The sequence below is a fragment of the Nannobrachium achirus genome, assembly GCF_963921795.1.
Source record: "Nannobrachium achirus genome assembly, chromosome: 23".
NCBI lineage: Eukaryota > Metazoa > Chordata > Actinopteri > Myctophiformes > Myctophidae > Nannobrachium > Nannobrachium achirus.
The window spans coordinates 29,323,748-29,335,911 of record NC_137830.1 but is presented as its reverse complement, the minus strand read 5'-3'; the positions used below and the strand labels follow the sequence as shown (position 1 = coordinate 29,335,911).

The window sequence follows — 12,164 nt, the reverse complement described above, 5'->3', positions numbered from 1 at the left end:
GGAGATAGCAGAGAAGTTTTTTTTTATTTCCATCAAAACAGTCAAGTCAATTCTATTTATTTATTTAATATCATTACAAATACAAAGCGTGAACACTAACTGCCCGGCATCTATGTCACGACAGTCGGGCGATCAGCAACATCATGACTACAACCTGCGGAGTCTGAGCAACCTGATGGGCGATCGCATCAGGAGGAAAGTGAACGACGGAGGGGATCAGCGGGGTCTCATCAGAGCTCCGTCCGAGGCGAGCAGCATCAACAGCCGGGCGGATGCGGTCAGCAGCGCCGGCGCCACCGCGGCGGCGGCCGCCCCGTCCTCCTCCTCCACGGCCACCACCACCACGGGGGACCTGGAGCGCGCGGCCCGCCGGCAGTTCCAGCAGGACGTCACGCCGGCGTTCGTGTATGTCCTGGCCGCCTTCTCCGCGCTGGGAGGCTTCCTGTTCGGCTACGACACCGGCGTGATCTCTGGCGCGATGCTGCTGCTCCGCAGAGAGATGAACCTGTCCGTGCTGTGGCAGGAGGTGCTCATCTCCAGCACCGCGGCCGCCGCGGCGCTCTGTGCGCCGCTGGGTGCCGTGCTCAACGGACTGTTCGGCCGGAGGGCGTGCATCCTGCTGGCCAGCCTCTCCTTCGCCGTCGGCGGGGTCGTGCTGAGCGCCGCGCCCAGCAAGGAGGTGCTGCTGGTGGGACGGCTCGTGGTGGGAGTGGGACTCGGTGAGTGTGAACTGAAGTCCCCCAAACTAAACACCTCACCAGTGCGTAAAACTAAACATCACCAGTGCGTAATTTGTGGACCAACTTCTTCTTGAACGACACTGCGTGGTGAAAACACGTTTTAATCAACATAATAATGAAACTTGCTTTTAATAAACATAAAACATTTGAATCAAGAGATATTATATAGGCTAGACTAGAGCACTGTTTCCCAACAGTGGGTCACGTCTAGCTCCAAACCAAAAACCCATTTTATTTTCCTACAAAAAATAAAATATATATATTCAATTTCAGAAATGTTCCCCTCCCCCCAAAAAATCGTATTTTTAGAAATAAAAAACAAAGAAAGGAGCACATCTAAGAAATGTCCATAAATAAAATACAATAATATTAAGAAGTAGTGAAAATAGCCGGTCTACAAGCTCTCAATATAAAATATAAAAATCTAGTAGTACTAGTAGGTATTGACAGTTCAAGTGGTTAAATATATGAAAATACACACAGATGCACAGGTTGATAGTGCTGTCAGGTCTAAACTGTATAAGAAATAATCTGTGTACATTTTTAATCTGCAGGTTCCCAGATAGTAACTTAATGACCAGAGAACGTATGACAACAGTATTGCCGTCAATCACTTCAATCAGTGCTTCTCAAACGTTTTCATATCAAGGACTTCAATCTCTCACTCATTTTGCAATATTCTCTCTCTCTCTCTCTCTCTCTCTCTCTCTCTCTCTCTCTCTCTCTCTCTCTCTCTCTCTCTCTCTCTGTGTGTGTGTGTGTGTGTGTGTGTGTGTGTGTGTGTGTGTGTGTGTGTGTGTGTGTGTGTGTGTGTGTGTGTGTGTGTGTGTGTGTGTGTGTGTGTGTGTGTGTGTGTGTGTGTGTGTGTGTGTGTGTGTAAGCATACTATCTTCAGTGTTCCTTTGCATGTGGCGTTAACATGCATGGGGTTTCAGACCGCTCTCTATTCGATCTGACTTAAATGTATTCATAGAAGCTGCTTATGCATGAGTCACTTCCTACCTGCTGCATTTTGATAAGTCTCTGTGAGGATTCACATTGCAGACTGAATGGTTGAATTGGTGGCATTCATTTGCGCCATCCAAGTTTAAAGTGATTTTTAAGCAATTTCTCTTGGATGAAACATGGATGAGACGGTTCAAGAGCCAAAAGGGTTTGAACTCAGTCTTACATAGTACCTAACCTGCATGATCACTTTCAGTAGTCTTATTTACCACTAGCCTGGCATATAGTGCGTCATACCACGGTGTCACCATGCAACACATTGTTGGCTTAATGTAGTTCAGCTATTTTTGTGAAGAAAAAAGAAAAATAGTACATTTTTGAAAATCTTGCCAGGGGCTCCAGAAAGTGGTTACATTTTGTCTTATTTAAATACACATTTTATTATTCTTTTGTCGCACTCTATGGCATATATAGAAATACATTTTGAGGAAAAAAATAAAATCTTTAGCTATTAGCAAACATCAGAATGTCACCGTAAACATACTTTTACGTATGTCTCTGATACTGAACTACTGTATTTAATTTTCAGTAATTGCCTGCAGCTCATAACTGGATTACGCAGTTATGAGCTACAAATAATGTAATTAATCTAAGATCAGTAAAACCAAACTAGGAGAGAATAGCAACATAGTCAAGACTGTAAACATCCACACTTCCAATGTCAAATGTGAAACTAATTACAGTTACATATAAGTAAGATAACCCAGCATCCATTTTCCGAGGGGAACATTAGCCAAAAGTAGCCACTCTACAAGCCGTCAAGCCTACCATTGATAGGTTTGTATATACAGTATGAGAGATTTGGTGATTTAGACGAAAGAATTAGTTGTAACTCAAGTCCGTTTCACTAAGACTAGAGCAGGGGTCAGCAACCTTTTTGAAATGAAGTGCCACGTTTTTATTTTCTAGAGCGTCGGTGTGCCATGTCAACATACGGTACATTTTAATGACAAATATTTTGTCATATTTTGATTGGCAGGACATTGTTATAAGGATCATTAGACCCAGAGCAATAATCCATCTCCCCGACTCCCTCCCCAGTCAGAGTTCAGAGTTTTAATGAATGTAGAATGTTGTGCAAGATGTAATTTAACTTCATTTAATTGACCACGTTCAAAAAAAGTTTTGTTTTTAAAATAAAAATCCTCTCTCTCAAACTTCTGCCAGTGTGCCGGCAATCACCCTCCCCTGTGCCAATGTTGGCACCCGTGCCTAAGGTTGCCTACCTCTGGACTAGAGGGTTTAAGTGGATATCGTCTCGGTCAGGTGGAAACCTCATGTGTCCAAAACTGTTACTTTTCAGGATTCAGAAGAATTCAGTAGAAGATCGGCTCGCTTCGAACAGCCTTTCGAGCTTGTGGATTTGCCACTTTTGATGCTTTTGTCATTTTTTGTGCCTGTAGTGTGATCAAGCAGAGCATTAATTGTCAAAAAACACAAAAAGTGAATATATGGAGCTAAGATGTTTCTGCGTGACAGCAACAATAAGCAATGCTCATGCTCACAGTACTGTGTGAATCAGTGTTCAAGTGTCCAGACTGAAACACATCTTTTATTTAGAAACAATATCTGAATCGTGTTTCATTACACATTGGCCTGAGAGTTCAAAGCTTTGAATCCGTATCAGAGTGGGTGTTAATTTTATTACTTGATTAATCAAAGTTACTCTGTTCTGTTGCTGTTTGTTGCTATCTCCATGCCTTTTGAACTTGTAGACCTGCTACCTCTGCTACTTTTCAATTTGAATCCTGAAGTGTGAATGAGGTTTCCACCCGAGAAACAATTTATTATTGGCATAATGTTTGCTCTCTCTCTCTCTCTCTCTCTCTCTCTCTCTCTCTCTCATTATGTGCGTGCATGCGTGCGTGTCAGCTAGCTCTTTGCATTGGGTGGTCACAGTAATGACAGTTCCGATAGCGCCAAGTGTCTTCTCCTCAGCAGTGTGTCTTCTAACTGCAGAGAGCCACTCTCAGACTCTGAGAGAGGCTTGGTTGACAAGACAGGACAAATCCAGTGTGCTCTGTGCTTGGAGCTCAACTCCCTTTTACTGTGTGTGTGTCAGCTTGCGTGTGTGGGGAGCTGAGCTGTCCGTGGTGCTGAAAGAGGGAACGAGGGATCATTACAGTGAATGGATGCGCAGAGGGACTGGGTTTTCCAGAGCCAGAGTACCTTTGACCAAGATAATAGACTCCCAGACAAGTTGTTTATTTCACTTCTGCAGTCGATAAATTGTAATTTGTTGTTTTTTTGCCTATTTGACTCTGCCCTTCTACAGGCTGTTACACCGTAATTATTGATTCTTTAAAGACAGTTAGGGAATGATGGCAATGCCAATTAGCTGTAGCTTGATACTATGTACAGTCACGTGTATCCGTGTAGGATGAGAAGGAAGCTATATGTGATGACAGCTATGGCTTAGGTGGAGAAATAATGAAACAGGAATATCAGTTGAAAGAGGGATGAACCAAATAAATAATGGATACATGTAATTGCTATAGATAGAGGAGTATTGCAATAGATGCGTGTGCGTGTCTGTCTTTGTGGTGTATTCTGTAATGGTACAAAGCAGTTTTGTGAACAAGATATCATGCTTTACTCTCAGTGAATTACTGCAGTACCAAATCTATCCATCTTACACGGTACTGCACAATCTTTTGTATTATAATTTACGTTACATACATTACATGTCTTATTTGACCAGTCTGAAGGACATATTTGAAGTTCAGTCGTGCTGGCAGAAACATGCTGATGCACCCTTCTCAAACTACGCACGCACGCACGCACGCACGCACGCACGCACGCACGCAAGCACGCACGCACGCACGCACGCACGCACACACACACACACACACACACACACACACACACAGAGGAATGCCTGCTGGTTGCTCCGTGGACATTGAATCATCTTCCCGGAGCCGCTACAGCGCCGCGCTGTCTCCAAGGGCCATGGTACTGTGGCTGGTTTCCTGGGCAAGACCGTCACCATAGCAACAGGTAGCCACGTCGTAGCGGCGGCCGTCATGGCGATGGGGACGGGGGAGGAGACAAAGGAAGCAGCAGAGGTCTATTAATAGAGCTTATCAGGAGCCAGCTGGAGATGACATACACACGCATACACACACACGTGTGTACATTACGTTTGTATGACGGGGGGAGGGCATTTTGAACCCATCGTTAACCCTTTAACTCAAGGGTCCTCAACAGGGGGTCCGGGACCCCTAGGGGGTCCTCAGAATTACTAGAGGGGGTCCTCAAAATCTTTATATTAGCAGATCTACAAGCAGATCTATAAGCTCGCAGCGCGAGCGCGAGGCGTTGTGAGCTTGTAGAGAGGTTTGGAGTAGGGGGGAAAAAGAGCAGACTAAGTACAGAGTGAAAGGTCAAGTTCATTAAGTATTAACGGTTCAAGTGGTTAAATATCTGAAAACACAAATTGATATGAATCAAAAATACACTGACGATTGTGCTGTCAAACGATGAAACTATATGGTATCTATGGGTTGTGGGGGTCCCTGCTTCATATCTGTCTCGACTAAGGGGTCCCTGGCCTGAACACGTTGAAGACCCCTGCTTTAACTAAAGCCAAAACATTGCAGATGTACAAGCTTACAACAAGTTGCAGTGCAATGCGTTTTCTTTTTTAATATATAGAAAACAGTGTTCTTCGGAGCGAGTACAGGCCAGGTAGCTTCAAGGTTCATGATAGTACTTTATTAGGGGTTTAACGATATAGTAACTGCATCGAAATATCGTTTTTAACTTACAAAATCGAAGTATATCGAAATGAAAACAGCTAAAATCGAATTGTATCGTTTGAATTTGTATCGTATCGAATCGGCAGTGCAAAGAATCGATTGTATCGATACTACCTACTTGTGCATTGTATTTAGCATTTTTCAATATACAATGTCCATGTATTTGGCAGATAATCAATGTGTTTACTTATTTATATCCATAATAATACATGTTATTGTTTCCCTTAAAAACCTGCATTATCCACACCTTTCCCACAAATCTAATGTCTTTGCTAATAATAGTTACTATATCGATTTTAAATCATTGAATCGAATCGTATCGTATCGCCATGAATGAACCAATATCGTCCATGTATCGTATCGTCAACCATGTATCGTGATATGTATCGAATCGCTATTAAAATGTATCGTTACACCCCTATACTTTATTGTTACATCTTATTGTTACATCTTGTGTACAGGTACATACGAGTAAAGCCTTTTTTGTTTTTTACTTCCTTCAGACAATGCAGCAGTATATAATTATAACAACAGCAGCAGAAAAAAAAGAATATCGAAAGATTTAAGGAAAAGAGAGTGTGAAAAAAACAAAAGAGAATAAAAAGAGCATCATCAAATGTACATGTGCATTGTGCATAAAAGTTTGGTATATTGTACACCAACAGAATTATTTTCAGTAGTTGCTACATAACTTGTCTAAACAACTTCATGGTCTATCTATGTGCTTATTGTGGGCCAGCAATGAAATGATGGATAACATTAGCTGTTCATAAACACATAAGCACAGACAGCTATAAAAAAAAAAAAAAAAAATCACACAGAGCCTGTGTGGGGAGTTGCAACATGATCCAAGGAATAGAGGGAAGAAAAGATTGTGATTGTGAAACCTACGGTTCAAGATTTATAGGGCAATATGAGAAGTGGGTTGTGCAGTGCAGACCATATGGCGATTTGAAAAGAATTGGGTTAGAGCGAGGTTCTTCATTGTATGTGTGGAAATAATACATTTATTTTGGCATGTTGTGCAAAAGAGGCCACCCCTGCACACTGGAAGCCAATCGTAGTCAATTGTAATGGAATATAAGAATGTTTATTGCGTGAAGTTTGGACAAAAGCTGTAATATCAAAAATATGTTTTGCAAAGATCTGTCTCATGGTGGCACTATAACAGGCCGATGTGAAATTTGAAATCGATTCTTCCTTGGTCTACTGGGAGTGCACGTGCAAGGTTTCCGACTGATCGGTCCAACGGTGCAAGTCATGCAAAACAAGCCCCTCCAGCAAACTTTGAAAGCCAATCATAGTCGAAATAGAATCCAAAAAATCTGTCATCAACAACTTGATCACATGACTACAACAGTGATAAGGTGTACCAATTTGGGTGAGGTTTGGACAAAATCGGTAGGAGTAGTGGAACAAACTAAGCCGACACAATTAAATACTACAAAGTAGGTACATTGGTATGAATCAGCAAGAGCCGTTGGCCGCCGCGTCCACGTCCATGGACGCGGCCGTGGACGCGTCCATGGACGCGGCCGCGAAAAAAACGTCCGTGGACGCGAGGCCGCGTCCACGGACGCAAACGGCCGGCCGTCCCGGCCGTGGACGCAGCCGTGGACGCAGACGGCCGGGGACGCGGCCGTGGACGCGGCCGTGGACGAGGCCGCGGCCGTGGACGCAAACGGCCGGCCGTGGACGCAAACGGCCGGCCGTGGACGGGTCCATGGACGAGGCCGCGAAAAAAAGGCAGCGAAAAAGAAAAAAAAAGGTGGCTATTGTATGTATTTTTTGATGGAGATTTCAAATATGACCTTCTTTTTTGCATAGGACAACTCTAACCTGCATCAATTGGTATTTTATAATTGCCAATTGTACCCCATCCATCTAAAAAACAAATTGGATGTCTATTGTATGTATTTTTTGATGGAGAATTCAAATATTAATTTCTTTTTGGGATAGGACAACTCTAACCTGCATCAATTGGTATTTTATAATTGCCAATTGTACCCTATCCATCTCAAAAACAAATTGGATGTCTATTGTATGTATTTTTTGATGGGGAATTCAAATGTTACCTTCTTTTTTAGATATGACAACTCTGACCTGCATCAATTGGTGCATCAACCTACTTACTATCTATCTATCTATCTGTCTGTCTGTCTATCTATCTATCTATCTATCTATCTATCTATCTATCTATCTATCTATCTATCTATCTATCTATCTATACTTCACCTTTAGTCCAGAAGAGAGTTCAGCCTCAGGAACTTGCACACATGGAACTGTGTCATGACTGTGTCATGGAGCTAAAACAGAGCTATGTTAAATACTCACAATGACTCTGATGGACCAATCAGGGTGGTGGTGGGGGGAGGGATCAACAATAGACAGAAACTGGATAATGCTTTGTTAACTGTCCCACCTAAGTCCCTGCTAGTCTGAACAAACATCACCTTCCCTCTCATAACACTACTACTACTACATTTATATAAAGCTGCTCTTGCATTTGAATTCAAGTCTGACACAAGTTAAGGTTAACTTAGGTAGTATTTCATTTCGCTGGCTTTTAGGGTCTGTGTGAGTGTGTAGGCTCACAAATTATTATAATTGTCATTAAGTGACTCTGAGATCTATCCATCCATCCATCTATTTATTTATACTTACTGTTTACATTTTCTATAAATATTTATTTCTATATAAAACTCAGTTGTGTGGAGTTATTGTGTGCCCTTTCTTGTTGCTAAAGAGTCCATTTGTTCACTAGACATTAAGTCAAGGTTACTATTTTGAGTTGAAGCTAAGTGTTTTATTGCTTTGTGGTTTAACATGATTTAAAAGGCAAATTCATTGTTATGGTTACTTTAGAAGACTGCTTTTGCATTCATGAGTTAAGAGAGCCAAGCTAATTCAAAGAGTTAGGTTAAAGGAACACAAAACATGACCTAACTCACAGCTGCCATTGGACAGACAGTTACAACATACTCTTATCTTTCACAGAACAGACAATTATCATTTATTTTATCTATTTGAGACTATGTAGCTGCTCTAGGGGAAATAGAGCATTATATCAGCCTATTCAATTGATAATGACCAATGGGTGCCAGTTTCTAAGTAGTTAAAGCATATTAACATAACAATATATGTGGCCTAGACATGGATATTGCCCAATCAACTCGTAATCTACAGAAATGTCCACCACATCACACAGTATAAAACCTAGTAGGCTTAGTGGATTACCTATGTTAAATCATGTCAGGTTAGTTTGGTTCAAGGTTCAAGTATAATAATTTATGAGCCAAAAATTTGCACAAATGTACAATCACATCTAGGCTAGAATGATAACATAAAGTCCTGACTACTCCTTGTTATTGTGGTCCTAAATACTACAATGATTAGTTTGGATGCATTGCTTCTATCATGTCCAATTAAAAATAAATACATTACATATACAGAAATCTGCCTTCTCCTGTATTGTATTAGTGACATTCATTATAAATAGTAAAATAACAGGACAGAGCAAAAAAGGCCTCTGCAAAAAAGGCCTCTGCAACTAACCTAACCTAACACACACTATGTGTTAATGTTGATCAATATAATAATGTAAAAATACAAAGTTAAGTAGACCTAAGTAAGAAATAGTAAATACATTGTAATAATACATTGAAGGGGAAATGTAGGAAAACAAATGCAACTCGGCATTGAATTTATGGCAAACATTTTGCTACTCAACCCTTTCCAAATAATATACAATTAAGAAGTGGGATGTTCCACTTAGTAAGAGAAAGAATTAATGACATATATTGTTTTTAAAAGCTAGAAGACTCACCTATTATAGTAACCATGTGAATTGCTAATAATGTTATGGGTCAGATGTGTAAAGATCTATCACATTGTATTGTTCTTTTCAGACTCAACAATAATAATGATGATGTTACTTAAATGCTGATCAATGTGTGAATCTGGCTCTTATCAGGTGTGTGTTTTCTCTCCCTGTCCTGTGCTGTCCTCAGTTAAACCAAGACAGTACTGTTGTGACCAATGTGGAAAAAGCCTTCAGCTCAATTTATTATCTCAAAGTAGACCAGAGAATTCATACCGGAGTGAAGCCATTCAGCTGTGAACAATGTGGGAAGTATTTTGCTCGTCTGGACAATTAAAAGATCATAAGCGTTCACATACTGGAGAGAAACCTTATTGTTGTGACCAGTGTGGGAAAAGATTTGTTCAAAAGGGGATTTTAAAAGAACACCAGAGAATTCACACTAGAGAGAAGCCCTATTGCTGTGACCAGTGTGGGAAAAGCTTTACTCGATTGTCTTATCTCAAAATACATGAACGAATTCACACAGGAGAGAAACCGTACAGCTGTGTCCAATGTGGGGAAAAGTTCAGTTTAACGGCTGCTCTGAAAGTACACCAGAGATTTCACACCGAAGAAAAGCCTTACTGCTGTGAACACTGTGGCAAACGTTTCACTGTAAAATCTAGCCTCGTACAACACAAGAAGATTCACACTTGAGAGAGACCTTACTGCTGTCACCAATGTGGGAAAAGGTTCACTCTGAAGACGGCTCTGAAAAGACACCTGAAAATCCACACTGGTGAGAAGCCATATACTGCTGTGTCCAGTGTGAGAAAAGGTTCAGTGATATTCATCATCTCAAAGCACACCAGAAAAATCACACTGGAAAGAAACCTTATTGCTGTGACCAGTGTGGAAAGAGCTTTCCTAGACTGGAACATATCAAAATACACCAACAAATTCACACCGGAGAGAAACCTTATATCTGTAACCAATGTGGGGAAAACTCTGTCAGGTACATGTCTACCGTTAGAGGCCACTGGCATGAGTGCCTTTTTAGCTCTGTTGGGGCTTGGTGAATGTACTCTGTTGTTGTTTTTTTAATTATTATCTTTGTAATGTATGGTCTTCTTACCCTGTGGGCCTTGAGCCTGTAATAAAGTATTGCTGTGCAGTGTGAGTGTCTGATTGCATGTGATCAGATAAAGACACAACAGAGGCCTTTTTTGCTCTGTCCTGTTATTTTACTATTTATAATGAATGTCACTAATACAATACAGGAGAAGGCAGATTTCTGTATGTATGTAATGTATTTATTTTTAATTGGACATGATAGAAGCAATGCATCCAAACTAATCATTGTAGTATTTAGGACCACAATAACAAGGAGTAGTCAGGACTTTATGTTATCATTCTAGCCTAGATGTGATTGTACATTTGTGCTGTTTACATTTTTGTCTCATAAATTATTATACTTGAATCTTGAACCAAACTAACCTGACATGATTTAACATAGGTAATCCACTAAGCCTACTAGGTTTTATACTGTGTGATGTGGTGGACATTTCTGTAGATTACGAGTTGATTGGGCAATGTCCATGTCTAGGCCACATATATTGTTATGTTAATATGCTTTAACTACTTAGAAACTGGCACCCATTGGTCATTATCAATTGAATAGGCTGATATAATGCTCTATTTCCCCTAGAGCAGCTACATAGTCTCAAATAGATAAAATAAATGATAATTGTCTGTTCTGTGAAAGATAAGAGTATGTTGTAACTGTCTGTCCAATGGCAGCTGTGAGTTAGGTCATGTTTTGTGTTCCTTTAACCTAACTCTTTGAATTAGCTTGGCTCTCTTAACTCATGAATGCAAAAGCAGTCTTCTAAAGTAACCATAACAATGAATTTGCCTTTTAAATCATGTTAAACCACAAAGCAATAAAACACTTAGCTTCAACTCAAAATAGTAACCTTGACTTAATGTCTAGTGAACAAATGGACTCTTTAGCAACAAGAAAAGGCACACAATAACTCCACACAACTGAGTTTTATATAGAAATAAATATTTATAGAAAATGTAAACAGTAAGTATAAATAAATGGATGGATGGATGGATGGATGGATGGATAGATCTCAGAGTCACTTAATGACAATTATAATAATTTGTGAGCCTACACACTCACACAGACCCTAAAAGCCAGCAAAATGAAATACTACCTAAGTTAACCTTAACTTGTGTCAGACTTGAATTCAAATGCAAGAGCAGCTTTATATAAATGTAGTAGTAGTAGTGTTATGAGAGGGAAGGTGATGTTTGTTCAGACTAGCAGGGACTTAGGTGGGACAGTTAACAAAGCATTATCCAGTTTCTGTCTATTGTTGATCCCTCCCCCCACCACCACCCTGATTGGTCCATCAGAGTCATTGTGAGTATTTAACATGGCTCTGTTTTAGCTCCATGACACAGTCATGACACAGTTCCATGTGTGCAAGTTCCTGAGGCTGAACTCTCTTCTGGACTAAAGGTGAAGTATAAATAAATAGATGGATAGATAGATGGATAGATGGATAGATAGATAGATAGATAGATAGATAGATAGATAGATAGATAGATAGTAAGTAGGTTGATGCACCAATTGATGCAGGTCAGAGTTGTCATATCTAAAAAAGAAGGTAACATTTGAATTCCCCATCAAAAAATACATACAATAGACATCCAATTTGTTTTTGAGATGGATAGGGTACAATTGGCAATTATAAAATACCAATTGATGCAGGTTAGAGTTGTCCTATCCCAAAAAGAAGGTAATATTTGAATTCTCCATCAAAAAATACATACAATAGACATCCAATT

At 40.3% G+C, this 12,164-nt stretch overlaps 1 protein-coding gene across 1 annotated transcript in view; it reads left to right on the top strand.

The window, feature by feature from the left end:
* Window positions 1-112: 112 nt before the first annotated feature.
* Window positions 113-12,164, top strand: part of LOC308309155 (proton myo-inositol cotransporter-like) — a gene marked incomplete at both ends in the record, with an annotated part of 80,306 nt that continues 68,254 nt past the window's right edge. Inside the window, one exon of the mRNA XM_080754631.1 lies at window positions 113-719. Within this exon, the coding sequence (XP_080610757.1) occupies window positions 113-719 (607 nt within the window). The remainder of the gene's footprint in view (window positions 720-12,164) is intronic.